The following is a 15,762-nucleotide window of genomic DNA, read 5'->3' on the forward strand; positions in this document are numbered from 1 at the left end:
ACACACATTCAGTCCACTGGTACCATTGACAGCATAAAACACATACCAAACAGTCTCACCAACCATTCAAGTACAGTCACACCCCCTTCTTTTAATTTCTTAGCTCTCACACCATCCATACCAGGTGCTTTTCCTACTTTCGTTTCCTCCAGTGCTGTCTTCACTTCTTCTCTTGGAATCTCTCTCTCATTCTCATCTCCCATCTGCAACAGCAATTGTATCTGACTTCCTATTATCCTCAGCATTCAATAAACTTTAAAAATATTCTGATCACCTTTTCCTTGCCTCCTCTCCTTTCAACATCCTTTCATTTCCACCTTTCACTGTCTCTTCAATTCTCGAACCACCCGTCCTTGCTCTCTTCATTTCTTTCCAAAACTTCTTATTCTCTTCATATGAATGACTTAATCTCTGACCCCACCTCCAGTCAGCCGCCCTCTTTGCCTCAGCTACCCATTACTTTTTATACTATATACACATGGCATGTGGTTTGGCCTTAAAAACAAGCTGGTTGCATATACAGATGATGCTACTCTCTTTGCATCAATTCCATCTTCTGAATGTAGATCTGGGGTTGCTGAATCCCTTAATTATTGGGTATGAAGTTGAATCCTAACAAAACTCAAAGTATGATTATAAGTAGGTCTAGGACAGTGGCTCCTCATCATTCGGATCTCACCATTGATAATGTTTCTTTAACTGTTGTATGACTTAAAATTTTAGGTCTGATTCTCGACAGCAAATTTACTTTTGTAAAAAACACATTAACTCTATGTCTTCTTCAATTGCACAAAAAATTGACTTGTTGATAAAGTCTTTTAAGATTATCGGTGATCAATCTGTTTTGAAGAAGTGTTTTAATTCTTTCATTCTACCTTATTTTGAGTATTGTTCTCCTGTCTGGTCTTTAGCTGCTGATTCTCATCTTAATTTGTTGGACAGGAACTTACGGTCTATTAAATTTCTTATTCCTGGTCTAGATATTAATCCTTGGCACCGTCGTTCAATTAATTCATTATGCATGTTGCATAAGATTTTTTTTTATAATTCTGACCATCCTTTACATTTAAATCTTCCCGGACAGTTCCATTATGTTCTTAATACTAGGCACACAGTTAATTCTAATAGTCAGGGCTTCTCCATCATGAGGCTCAATACTACACTGTGCACTAGAAGTTTTATTCCAGCTGTGACCAAGTTGTGGAATGATCTTCCTAATCAGGTAGTTGAATCAGTAGAACTTCAAAAGTTCAAACTTGCTGCAAATGTTTTTATGTTGAACAGGCCGACATAAGTCTTTTAATAGTTTATATATGAAATATCTGTTTCAGTGTTGTTAATGTTTCTGAAATATTTTATTTTAATTGTTCATTACTTCTTACATCGTTTATTTATTTCCTTATTTCCTTTCCTCACTGGGTTATTTTTCTGTGTTGGAGCCCTTGAGCTTATAGCATCTTGCTTTTCCAACTAGGGCTGTAGCTTAGTTGTAATGATAATAGTAATGATAATAATACCTTACATTTTACTTCCACATTTTTCTCTCTATATTTTTCACACGTCTCTACACCATTACTCTGCAGTCATTCTTCAAATACCTTTTTTTTTCTCCTCAACTTTTATCTTCACTCCTTCATTCCACCACTCAATACCCTTCCTCATGCTGCCTCCAACAATCCTCTTACCACACACATCCCTTGCAAGCCTGACAAAATTTCATTTTACCATCTTCCACTCTTCTAAATTACCAAGGTTTCTCTCACTTTCACTCTGTCATATGCCACTTCCAGCCTTTCTTGATACTCATTTTTTACCTCTGGTTTTATTAACTCTTCAACCTTCACTACCTTACTTTTACATCTCCTACTCTATTCCCCCACTCTTTTGCTACAACTAATTTTCCTTCAACCAAAAAAAAAAAAAAAAAAAAAAAAAATAAACAGACATGCCGTTTGCCATACCCCTAAACGCGTGCAAGTCATTCAATCTTCCATTCGTCCTTCTAGTTATCAACACATAATCCATTAATTTGTCTTTCTACCACTCTTCCCTCTGCCCCTCTTGCCCATGTATACTTGTTATTATCTTTCTTTTTGAAGAATCTACAACTTTTTACCTGCTCATGCTCAACACACATATCTATCAGTCTCTCACCACTCTCATTTTCACCTGGTACGCCATACTTTCCAATGACACCTTCTGCCTCTCCCGCACCACTCTAGGATTTAAGTCACCCATGACAACTACATAATTCCCTCTACCCAATCCTTCTACACACCTAGTTAATTTATTCCAGAATTTGTTCAGCTCTTCTTCACTTTTCTCACAAACCAGGCCCATGAACACTAACAAAACCCCAACATTCCCTACCCAACCTAACCCTTACCCACATTAACCTAGATGACTGTTATGTATTTTGTACTGTAATACTATATGCGCTACGGGTATTAAGAGTATTGTTGCACAGTATTGTATTGATAAACATGTTTAGACATACAGAATAAGTGTAGTAGCGTATGTTATGAAGGATTTTATCATTAATTAATTGTCCTAAGAGTTAAGGTGTGATTCTTCTTACTTTTGGATTGCAGTAGGATCCAATCTTTTATAGAGTGATGCTCATTTTTTTTTTTTTTTTTGTATTGTTGTGTACGAATTTTTTTTCCATATTCTCACTCAAGAGACTCAAATCTTAGAGAGATGATCAGAGATGTAAGCCTGAGAGAAATTAAACGTGTTTTAAAAAGAAGTCTAATTATATCCCATCTACCCAGAAGATAAGTCGGCGAAGATGCTGGGATAGGAATATTCTTAAATAACAATAAACGTTATCACTCCAGGTGAGTGAGCTGATATCATGTAAGTGTGATGCAGGCTAAACATCATAATGATACCTCCTTCCATTCCACTACTTTAGCTGCCATCCATTCACTTAGCAATAGAGCCACAACCTCTCTTGCTCTTCCCCTTCCAGTTCCAGATATTCTACCAGTCACTTCACCCTTCCCTTTTATCTTTATCTCACACAAGGACAATATATCCATCCTTCTATTCCTAAACATACTTCCAATCTCACATATCTTACTCTCTATCATACTACATCCACGCACATTCAGACACCCCAAAGCTAGAGTTTGAGGAGCAGTCTCTCTCCCATCAGCTCCTCTTCTTTGATGTCTCTCAGGAACAAAATTACAGGAGAGGGCGTTCCCAGCCCCGTCCGTTTTAGCCGCCTCTTACGATACGCAGGGATACATTGGCGTTATGCTAATTGTTTTTATGCCCTCCTGGCCACAGGGAGCATACATAGTGGTTTGTCATAATCTGGTAATTTTAACATTAGTTGGTTAATTACTTGGATATGGTCAGTTGTTGAATACCAATTTATAAAGCCTGCCTGCTCTCTTGGTTGTTTAGTCTTGATGTCTCTTTATTCAGCCTAATGTGATCTTGGTAAATATTTTATAGATTATATGTGTGTATAAATTTGATGTAAATTAATTTTTTTTTTTCTAAAAACAACAAAATTCATTAATTCTTTAGAAATCACAACAGCTGACATGTGATGAGTAGCTAAAGGAATCCATTAGACTATTATCTTCAAACAGACTGTTTGACATAATAGCAGTAGAAGTAGTAAAAAGTATTAACTCCCTAACTTTCCCGTTACAAATTACGCCTCTCTTTGAATCAACAGAAACTCAATGCCGTTCCTGTGGAGGAGTTTGGTACTGGAGTTTGACAACCGGCGAGATAGCCAACATCACTGGCACATGCTACGACACCGTCTCAGCCTCTTCCATGGATCTGAATACCTACATCACAGGCAACCCCAATCCCTGTGGTTTTAGTTTCGGCTACACCTCCTGTTACTGAAGAACCGTTGAGGTTCTCCGTGAAACGGAGAAGAGAGCGAGGAGAGGAGTGTTAGAATTAAGTCAACTGGACCCCCTTCTAACTATATCACTTTATGCACTTTCTTCTCATGCACTGCCTGCTATATGTAATTTTAGCCTCTTAGCCATTCTCTCTTCAATAGAACGTTGATTCGAGGTACTTTATGCTGAAATTCATGTTCTGCCAATTAGATTTATAGCAGATTTTTTTTTCAGAGTGATATTAAAAATTATCAAGTGGTCCCATAACTTCAAGATTATATCCACATATCATTGTGAAAATTTTCCCGTTGTTTTGATAAAACCTTCATTGCATCTGTAACAAACAATCTTCAACTGTTTATGATAAACTCGTTAAATGTTTAGGTTACTAACATCTGTGATCTTTATCAAAGTAAACCGTCTTCTTTGGACGTAGACATTGCTTTGTCTCACTGTTAGTATCCCCTTTATTTATCTAACCAAGTGCTTATTCCATTACTTGTTATCGTATATTCACTTTCAAAAATAACTTGTGTAGCGTATGATGTTAGTTAAAAATCAAATCTCTGTATTGAGATGCAGCATCAGATGGTGATCTGTTAGCATGCAGTAGGATTTCGTAGGCTCGTAGGAGTTCCTTTAAGATGGCCAGTCCTTTCATGCGTCATGCTTCTGAGGGTAAACCCTTCCAGACTAATAAAAGACTATGCTGGAATGAATATCTCTCGCGGCATATCTTTAGTCAGCAGCTGTGTAGTCTTAATTTTATCTTGACCTTTCTATCCCTTGCTTTTAATATGTTCTCAGCTAAGCTCCCCCTTCAACATAATTCTGTACAATTGTATATCTCACATAGGAAAAATTACTCAAGGCTAGAATTAAAAATATATATATTTCAGATAGAGGTCTGTCTTTTTATAATATCGGACAGCCAATGCAAGGAAGAATAATTGACCTTAATATCTGGCCTTGAAGGTCATAGAAGGACTGGTGTACCAATTTGTATTTCTCACATAAGAAAAATTACTCAAGGCTAGAATTATGAATATATATACTTCAGATAGATGTCTGTCTTTTTATAATATCGGACAGCCAATGCAAGGAGGAATGATTAACCTTTACATAGAGGGACGCCAACCACACAAACTCAAACTGAGATATGTTAAATGTATTCTTGTGATGTCTGTAACTCAAAGTACACAATATTTAACGTTGCGTTTGAAATGGTTAGGATGTGTTGCGCACGACGTATATTGTAATCTACACTGCAAAATAAGCCAGAAAAAAAAAATTTAGCTACCCTCATGTATATTGTTTTATATTTTGTCACGGATTTTGCACAAACAAAACTCTTTGTGTGACTGTTATTGTTACTATTATAATGTATTAGTTATCTTAATAACCATAAGTACGCAACAGACAGAAAAAAAAAACGTTTTGTCATTAAGCCTAAAAAAGTTGGACCGCGGTGTAATAAGGAACAAGAAAAGCATTGGTGTATATCTAATTCAAAATAAAAATTATGAATCAGATGATCTTACTTTGTCCTATAAAATTTATAGAAACCTTTTTCCCGTAATGGGAATGCTATTAGTGAAGCCCATAAAAGTTACTCAGATCTCAAAATGTTAAAAAGAACTTTGAAAATATAAAAATAAAATTTACGCAAAAAAAAAAGAAAAAAAAAAAAAAAAAAAAAAAAATATGCATTGTAACAGTTTACAAAACCTCGAGAACAAATGCCAGTATCTTCTTTGAAGAATTCAGTGAGCTCATTGAGATCATTATCATGGAGAAAAATGAATTAGTTACTTGAAGAGACTTCAATCAAATCCTGATGATTTAGCACTTGGTGAGCTATTGGAATCGTATTAATTGGTGAATAATGCTGACTGTGCAACTACTTTATTTGAACGAACCAGATAAAATGACAGTGGAGGTCCTGTAGAGAGCAAGGTTCCCTACTGTATAGGACCGGAAAACAGCCGTCAGATAACATCTCTGCCTGGTGATCGCCAGACTGGGGTTCGAGTCCCGCTCAAAATTGTTAGTTCCTTTGGTCGCTGCAACCTCACCATCCTTGTGAGCTAAGGAGGGGGTTTTGGGGAAGCCTGTAGGTCTACTTGCTGAGTCATCAGCAGTCATTACCTGGCCCTCCCTGGTCCTAGCTTGGGTGGAGAGGGGTCTTAGGCACTGATGATATGGTTAGTCTCTAGAGCATTGTCCTGCTTGCTAGGGCAATGTCACTGTCCCTTGCCTCTGCTATGCGTGAGTGACATTTAAACCTATATACTCTAGGCATTTTCTAAGGGTCTTTGCAGGGTTCTTTCACCCCATAGCTGCACTTACTTTATATCCGTGTCTGCTTCATTTCTTCCATCTTGCTGTCCAACCGCTTTAACTTTTACTTCATATTGTAACTTCAGGGGTTTCCCCCACTTGAACTTAGGTGTTGAATGGCCTCATGTCCCCAACGCTAGTTGATATACCATAAATCCATTCCAATCGGAAGAGACCATCTATGTCTGTCACGCACTATTGGGTCATTGAAAGTATCGTGGTACCCATCCCACCATCTCTCTCTCTCTCTCTCTCTCTCTCTCTCTCTCTCTCTCTCTCTCTCTCTCTCTCTCTCTCTCTCTCTCTCTCTCTCTCTCTCTCTCTCTCTCTCATTTTCCTCTGAGTGATGCCCTGCAAAACTCGAATAACCAATCCATAAAAATCTAAATGAAAGTCACTGACAATCCCCAATTCTAAAACGAGAATAGAAGTTTACCAAATTTTCAAGCTTAATAGTTTCTCTTTGAGACAAGTAAATTTACAAACACATAAAAAATATGAATGGTCTACTAGATATTTCGCCATAACTATAACCATCATAAATCGTCCGTATTACATTTTTTATCATTAATACTGATTGCTCTGAAGAGCATTATGTGAATGATGGAAATATGCACAATAATAAATGCTTGAAGATCATCAATAATTGGCTTTCTTGGGGTTTTGTTAGAGGACTTCTTCAAACTTAATTTACGTAACTTGTTGAAAATAAATTTGTTTAGTTTCATGTTTTAGTAGTTTTAAATTTATATCTCTACTCTATTTCGCAGATAGAAAAACGAATCTATGTAAATTACTCTGTCATATCTTCCTTACTTTTACTTTTAGGGGTTTATTTCTCGCCCTCCACCAAACACTAAAGGTCTGTTCAGGCAGGCCTTGGTGTGTAAAAAAAAAAAAAATGATAATTTCTTTCCAGTTAATATTTTGCTCTGTATCATTGTCAGTTATTTCGCTAGCATTTGTATTCAGGCTTAATAGTTTGCAGGTCACTATTATAACACTTTCTAAAAAGATAAGTCTTCAGGTTTTTCTTGAAAGCTGCCACATTATTGAACACCATCGTACACAATCTTTCTAACGAAGATGATTGGATAATAAATGAGCACAATATGTACTAAGTACGTCCTATGTGAACATTTATATGCCGAGAAAGTACTTCGATCTCTATGTACAGAAAAAAATGTAAAATTAGAATAGAATCCACAGTTAAGTAGATGGACACAAAAAGAGCTGGAAGATGGATACGTCATATTTGTGAGAATGTAATAGACACCCCTATCATTTCGCGGAAAATGTCTCTTATCATTTGTCTCTTAATAATAATAATAATAATAATAATAATAATAATAATAATAATAATAATAATAATAATAATAATAATAATGATGATGATGATAATAATAATAATAATGTTTTATTATAGTTCCGGTTAGAACAACTTTTTCTAATGAAAATTATGTTTGGTAAAGTTTTACTGTATTACAGATTCAATACCTTATGTTTTTCCCATGAAAAACTATCAATAATAATAATAATAATAATAATAATAATAATAATAATAATAATAATAATAATAATAATAATAATACCTTATCAGTTTGAAATCTATTAGATTAGTCTATCCTTAAACACATTCTCTATATCAACCTATTTCTAGTTTTCTATGAATCAGCTGATGCTCCCCGCGTTAAAACAAAACAAAATGGCTCCAACGCCTTAACAATCAAACCTTGATCGTTCCGCTGCTGCCAAAATGCTTAAAGGACCTGAAGGGTAATGATTACTTCATGACAGTTCTTATTTCCGATATATATCAACTTGATGAGTGTTATTTTATGTTTTGTGCGTTGCAACAATTGAAACTGTTAGTAGTTGTGTGCCTACCTTAGGTAGTGAAATAGGCTAGGCCTTTATCTTCTGACCTTAACTACGGGTTTATCAATATAAAACTTTTCTTGACCTCTGCTAATTAAGGTCAGTGGTAAATAGTCATTTGAAGACAATTTATCGGGGTGTGTGTATGATAGCTGCCACCTGTATGTATGATGACGAGCTAAGACTTCTGCCGTGTATGGGTGGTCGTAGGGGGCGTTAACCCCCCCCCCCTTGTTAAGTAATTAGGTAAGGACACAGCCTTTAGGTTAGGTTAGAGGGGGCCGGGGAAAAGCTATGTTAGTTGATGTCCATTTTTCATATACACTAGGGGAACTGGCTGCTATTACACAAAGGCTCCATCGTAGGTTATATTAGGACAGTGGCCTTCTTGAAGGACCCAGTGCATATCCAGTTTGCTGTAAATATTTACCAGTACTCTATTAACAGCACTGTCTAACATTGAAACCTCATGCTCCTTCTTAACCCAAGATAGGATGCTTTTCTTTCAATTTTCTAGTCGTTCGTAAGACATTTTTCTGCAAAACCTCTACACAAGAACACTACCTAACTTGAAATCTAACCTACAATCTTTTTCCTTACTCACCAAACCTTAGACTGCTGTATTCTTAGCCAGCTGTCATCATACATACAGATGGCCGGTATCATACATACAGATGGCCGGTATCATACATACACCTCTAACCTTTTTAGGACACCATATCCCTACTTATCGAACCAGGGGTAGTTGATATAACTTTAACCTGTGCACCATTTAGTGAAACTTAAAAATCGAACACATTCTGTTGTGAGGGGCCCACCTTATGTAAGACAGGCTGATCTAGATATTAATCTCTGGCACCGTCGTTCAATTAGTTCATTATGCATGTTGCATAAGATTTTTCATAACTCTGACCATCCTTTACATTCAGATCTCCCTGGACAATTCTATCCTGTTCGTAATACTAGGCAGGCAGTTAATTCTAATAGCCAGGCCTTTTCCATCATAAGACTCAATACTACACAGTACTCTAGAAGTTTTATTCCAGCTGTTACCAAGTTGTGGAATGATCTTCCTAATCGGGTTGTTGGATCGGTAGAACTTTAAAAGTTCAAAGTTGGAGCAAATGCTTTTTTGTTGACCAGGCGGACATGAGTCTTTTTATAGTTTATATATGACATATTGGTTTTTGACGTTGTTAATAGTTTATATATGACATCTGTTATGACGTTGTTACTTTTTTTAGAATGATTTACTGTTAATTTGTTCTCTTCAGTTATTTATTTCCTTATTTCCTTTCCTCACTGGGCTATTTTTCCCTATTGGAGCCCCTGGGCTTATAGCATCTTGCTTTTCCAATTAGGGTTGTAGCTTGGATAGTAATAATAATAATAATAATAACGTTAGCAGCTACTCAACACACAAGAACAAGGTCCAAGGTCAGTCTAAGTTAATTGGTTAGTGCAGAACCCCCCCCCCCCTTGATTAAACACAGAATCTTAAGATGGGTCAGGAGGAGTCTGAAGTGCCTGTGCTCATTACGGGTGGCTCATGGGTGAATATATGCCAAAATTCCTTTGAATGGCAACAGTGTTAAGAAATGTCAAGGTTAGCCTAGTGTAGACAATGGTAATAATTCAAATTTAGAGTTCAGGCTAGAAATATATGTGGTAATTTCTTGTTCTTATGCATCATTATCCTTGTTTATTTGATGATTAATGTTGCCGGTTAAAGATACCGCAAGGCGCGATGAGTAAGGACATTGCTGCTTAGAAAGAGTTAGGAGGATATAAGGTTTTGATGTTTGCTATCAACAATTTAAAATTTTAATGGTTGATTTTTTGAAACCTGTCTTTTAGTTCATCTTATTAGCCACTTTTTGTATACGAATACAAATCCTTGTCCTTTAATAGTAGTAAGCTTTCAGCTTGGCTGGAACTTCGTCTATTAGAATATATAACAAGATGTCAGTGGTTACTGCCAGGTGGTTGGGGAAGCCACACTCCTCCAGCCAGTATACTGAGTACTGTAGCCACTTTGTCTTTATCGACCGAAGAATACAGAAGTATTCCTGGCCCCGTTAACTGGCTGTTTTAATTTTTTTCTAGTTTATGGTTACCAGTTATTATTATTATTTTGTTCCGTAACTGGAATACAATCCACGCTATTTAATAGGGGTATTAATTTCGACGTAGCTAAAATGACAAGCCATTATTTTTTAACGACAGTTAACTACCCACACCGCTAGTTAGGGAGGGTAGCTTGCTACTACTCCCCCTCACACACCTGTGATTGAGCTCACTTTGCTTTCGGCTCGGATGGTGAACGGACGTTGCCGCTCTTCATCCTCGCCGACAATTAGCTGTCATTAATGCTTTTTGTTTTTTCTTTTCTCTTAGACTGTGTATGTGAAGTTGGCTTCTGCGACCATGCGCACCCGGCCTGGTTCTTCCCGACCGCCCCTGTGGAACATTCATGTCGGCGGTCGAGACCGATCTTCACGCCCTTTGTCCTTCTTGCAGAGGCCAACGGTGTGATAGTGTCAACAAGTGTAGGGAGTGGTCTTCCTTCCAGTGGGAGGGGTTTTCACAATGGCAGAAGAAGAAGTCCAAGCGGGATATTTCTCCTTCGAATGTTGCTTCAAAGGGAGGAAAACCCAAGGCCTCTTCTTCCGTCGCCCAAACCTTCTCCAAAGCTCCTACTCAGTCGGTATCTTTTGAGAGACCGTCGAGTAGTAGTGTAGACCGATTTATTTCTGTCCAACCCCAGGTCTCGAGAGATGAGGTTGCTTCCCCTAGTGAAGCAGCACCACCTCTCCCCTCTTGGAGTCCTTGTCACCAACTTCTGTTTTTCAGATTTGGTCCTCCTTGGGGCTCACGGGTTCACCCTTCAAGAAGGCTTTGCTTGATTTCATCCTCATGGGTGCTTCTGTCAAGCAGTCGTCGTCACCGTCAGAGGTAGATCCCCTGACACTTGTCGACATTGTTGTGTCAGAGGTGTCTCATGCGGCTTCACCCATCTCCTCTGCCACTCCAGACTCTATGGTAGCTGCCGGCTTAGTTTCCCCCGTTTCTGACCATCCTCCGGGAGGGAAACTAAGTTCATCATCAGTCTCTCCTGCTAGTGTTTCTCTCCCTCGGGGCAGTTCACTTACAGAGACTCCTCTTTGGAGGACTGTTGACGGTCAGCTTGCTGATCCAACGGCCCCCAGAGGACACATCCGTCGGAAGGCTCACCTTCCTTCACCTGTGGTGAGGAGGCACCTCTTTGGTTCAACGTCGTCTATGCAGTCCCCCGCAGAGGAACCTCTAGACCGATCGTGCATCACTGCACCTGCAACCAGTCTTGTGACTTCGGTCCTGGACCTCTCTGCAGATCTTTCGCGATCTTCTTCGGTGGATGGTCGTCCTTTAAAGGACACGTCGACCATCCATCCGACAGACCTGCCGACCTTCCATCGCTGTTCCTGCATGGGCCTAACAAGAAAGGGCGCTATTGCACGCCATCGTACTGTGCACCACGCGCCCACGCACCCTGACAGCATTCACTAGCAGATCGTCAGGCTCCAACGCTTCGGTGTACCACCCATCTCACTCACCCTTACGCAGGGCAGCAACCTCACACGCCAACATGCGTCTACGCGCCAACAAGATCAGAGATCTCCTACGCGCCATGCGCGCCAACAATCTCCTGTGCCTACGCGTCCACGATCTCCTACGTGCCAGTTACCTGCAAGCCAATGTTCTTCTGTGCAACAGCGCTCTCCCGCGCGCCAACATGTGCGCCCCACATCACGCTCTCCTGAGTGTCATCTTGCACGCCAACTAACGCACCAGTCAAAATCTGCGCGCCATCACTCACCTGCACGCAAGTTCGTGGGTGAGGCAACAATCCTGTTGCCCACACCTGCGCATCAACTTTTACCGGCGCACCTGCACTCACTAGCCTTGCGCTCGCCTGGGTGCACACAGAGATACGCGCGCCCCCTCTCTCCTAAAGACGTGCGCCCATCATGATTCTGCTGCTCGCCCGCACACTCGGAGACATTCTCCTGTGCACGCACTAATTCTTCTACAGACGCGCGCGAACACTCTCCTGCGCGCACATCGTGATTCTCTCGCGCGTGCGCGCCAACAGTCTCCCGCGCGCGAGCACCATTACTCTCCCTCGCGCAAGCGCCAATATTCTCCCTTGTGCGACCATGCGCACCAAAAGGAACGATGTCCGGCAAGGTCGCCATCGCCTCATTCCCCTCCCCACAAGCGCATACCACCGTGCATTGTGGGAGAAGGGAAACATGCAGAAGGGTTTAGGATCCCAAAGCTACATCCTAAGGCGAACCCACCCATTCCAGTAACTCCACCCAGGGAACCTTCGGTCCCTTTCCCTTCAGGGGGGTATGTTTGACAGTGCGTCTCAAGGGGTAAAGAGTACCAGGGACAAGATTGCTCAGTAGCTCTCCTAGATATCCTCCTCCAACTGTTCCGGTACCACGAACAAGCTCCTCCCACCTCTTTGTGTACAGCAGAGGAGGTACTTCGAGATCCTGGAGGAGCCTTGTTCAGCTCTTTCACTCCACCACTCGCTGGAAGAGCTAACCAGGGGAGTCCCTCTTGAGAGACTCTCCAACCGGCAGGTCTCGTTCTTGGCAGCCGAGATCCTCAGCCAGGAGAAGGTGATGAAGTGTGCTATGCAAGCTACTTCGTGGCTTGATATCTGGTTGGGGACCTTGGGTATCCTGATGCGATCTGAGGATTTCTCCAAGGAAAGTACCAGGAAAGCTATGGAAACCTTCCTTCTCTCAGGTACTCGCACGATCGAGTTTCTTGCCCACCAAGTCTCGAACTTGTGGGTAAATACCATCCTGAAACGTCGGGATGCAATAGCTGAGAGATTCCGCCAGAAGGTCCCTAGCGCCGAGATCAATAGGCTCAGACATTCCTCCATAGAGGGGTCTCTTCTATTCGAGCCTAAGAATGTGGAACATGCTGCTGAGAGGTGGAGGAAATCTCATCAAGACTCCCTCCTCCATAGGGCTTTAACATCTAAGCCCTATAAACCTCCAGCACCACAACAGTCCCGTCCAACCAAGACCACTACGACGGCAACTGCAGCGAAGACACTGGTGTCTAAGCCCTTTCTTGTCAAAGACAGGAAAGGCAAAATGTCCTCCAGTTGAGGTAAAAATCGTAGAGGGAGCAGCCGAGGCCGCAAACGCTAGGATAGGCAATTCCCCTGCATTTCCACCAGTGGGGAGATGCCTACAGAGTTGCGCAAACAGGTGGAAGCAACTCTGGGCCGATTTCTGGACAATCTACGTGATTAGTCTAGGATATCGCGTCCTGTTTATAACATCTCTACCTCCCCTGTCATTGAACTCCCTTGCCATGGGATCGGCAAGGGGGCAAGCCCTTCGAGCAGAAGTCCAGACCCTGTTGAAAAAAGGCGCTCTCCAAGAGGTCCTCGACAGATCCCCAGGCTTCTTCAGTTGACTACTTTCTTGTAAAGTAGGCGTCTGGAGGCTGGAGACCAGTCATCGACCTCTCAGCTCTGAACAATTTTGTCAAACAAACTCCGTGCAGCATGGAGATGGCAGACACAGTCAGACTAGCAGTAAAACCGCAAGACTTCATGTGCACACTGAACCTAAAGGACGCGTACTTCCAGATCCCAGTCCATCCGTCTTCAAGGAAGTACTTAAGATTCTGCCTAGACAACAGAATATACCAGTTCAAGGTGCTGTGCTTCGGTCTTTCCACAGCACCACAAGTTTTCACCAGAGTGTTTACCCTAGTGTCATCTTGGGCACATAAGATTGGCATCCGTCTCCTCCGTTATCTGGACGACTGGCTGATCCTAGCAAACTCGGTGTCAACCCTTCTTTAATACAGAGACAAACTTCTGAGACTTTGCCAGGATCTGGGGATCATGGTACATCTCGAGAAGTCCTCTCTGCTTCCTACTCAGAGACTGGTATACTTAGGCATAATTATAGACACCATTCTCCACAAAATCTTCCCATCAGACGACAGGATAACAAGGCTGAAAAAGGTCTCAAGACCTTTTCTCAGATGAGAAGAACTTCCAGCCCATTCCTCCAGTGGCGACTCAAGTCCCGGTGGAATCAAGCACACGACTCCCCGGATATCCAGAACCCCGTGGGACCTGCGGAACTAACAAACCTTCAGTGGTGGGTGACAGACGAGAATCTACGAAAGGGAGTGGACCTTCTCGTCCTCCCCCCAGATTTGATGATGTTCTCAGACGCTTCAAAAAAAGGGTGTGGGGCCGCATGTGCTGCACCACATGACATCAGGCTTCTGGTCAGAGTCAGAAAAGTACCTTCACATGAATCTCCTAGAGATGAAGGCCGGCTTTCTGGCCCTTCAACAGTTCTAAAAGTTCCTGGCAAGCCACTCAGTGGTGGTGATGAGCGACACCACCACAGTAGTGGCCTACATCCACAACCAAGGAGGTACTTTTTTGCAGCAACTATCCCATCTAGCAGTAGAGATACTGAGATGGGCCGAAATCCACTCGATACCACTATTGGCACGCTTCATTCCGGGCAAAAGGAATGTGCTCGCCGACAACCTTAGCAGAGCATCTCAGATATTGAGTACCGAGTGGTCTTTGGATCATCTAGTAGCCAACAAAGTCCTGACTTTGTGGGGTTCTCCGACTGTGGACCTCTTCGCAACGGCCCTGAATTTCAGGCTCCCGCTGTACTGTTCCCCAGTCCCATACCTCAAAGATGCTTTCCAACAACGGTGGGACAACATTGACGTTTACGCCTTTCCTCCGTTCTGTCTGATGAGGAGGGTACTCAACAAGACTAGAACATCAGTCAATCTTTCAATGACCCTCATAGCTCCGTTATGGGATCATGCAGAATGGTTTCCGGACTTTCTGCAACTCCTAACGGACCCTCCAAGAGAACTCCCTCCACGACATAATCTACTCAAACAAACACATGCCAACATCTTCCACAAAGCCGTAGCTTCGCTACGACTTCATGCGTGGAGACTATCCAGCATCTCCTCTCTGAGAGAGGTTTTCGCAACAAGTTGCGATTAGGATGTCTGGACACCTGCGAAAATCATCAGCCGCAGTCTACCAGGCAAAGTGGAAAGTCTTCTGTAGTTGGTGTCGTGGAAGGGGTATCTCTGCACTTGATGCCACTATTCCAGCAATAGCGGAGTTCCTTGTGTATTTGCTTGAAGAAATGCACCTATCAGTCTCAGCAGTGAAAGGCTATTGCTCAGCCTTAAGCCTCACCTTCAGACTGAAAGGAATGGACATTTCTTCATCGCTAGAACTTTCTTTACTCATACGGAGTTATGAACTTACCTGCCCCAGTCAGAAGGGAGACCTCCCCCATGGAACGTGGTTCAAGTTCTCAGGTCTCTTGAGAGACCTCCCTATGAACCATTACGCCAGGCAACATACCACCACCTGACTTGGAAGATTGGAAGATGGTGTTCCTGCTAGCTTTGGCCTCGGCCAAGCGAGTCAGTGAACTTCATGGTCTCTCATACGACATCGCTTCTGAGTTTATTGCTAAGACTCAGAACCCGGGAGTAGTATATCCTCGATTCGACTCCTTCCGGATTTCTAGTCTCCGTTCTGTAATAGATGACCCAGACCATCTCTTACAAAGCCCAGTAA

General features: G+C 41.7%; 2 protein-coding genes across 4 annotated transcripts in view; both read left to right on the plus strand.

Annotated features, from left to right (window-relative positions):
• The window catches only part of LOC137623278 (uncharacterized), a 43,140-nt gene extending 37,732 nt beyond the window's left edge, over positions 1-5,408 (plus strand). For all 3 annotated transcript variants that reach the window (XM_068354053.1, XM_068354052.1, XM_068354054.1), the window contains one exon: positions 3,698-5,408. In XM_068354053.1, coding sequence (XP_068210154.1) covers positions 3,698-3,876 — 179 coding nt within the window. In that variant the 3' untranslated portion in view covers positions 3,877-5,408. The remainder of the gene's footprint in view (positions 1-3,697) is intronic.
• Positions 5,409-7,874: 2,466 nt separating this feature from the next.
• The window catches only part of LOC137623281 (zinc finger protein 664-like), a 41,717-nt gene continuing 33,829 nt past the window's right edge, over positions 7,875-15,762 (plus strand). Inside the window, exon 1 of the mRNA XM_068354058.1 lies at positions 7,875-7,994. The gene's annotated coding sequence lies outside the window, so the exon portion shown is untranslated. The remainder of the gene's footprint in view (positions 7,995-15,762) is intronic.

The sequence above is a fragment of the Palaemon carinicauda genome, chromosome 30 (genome assembly GCF_036898095.1).
Source record: "Palaemon carinicauda isolate YSFRI2023 chromosome 30, ASM3689809v2, whole genome shotgun sequence".
NCBI lineage: Eukaryota > Metazoa > Arthropoda > Malacostraca > Decapoda > Palaemonidae > Palaemon > Palaemon carinicauda.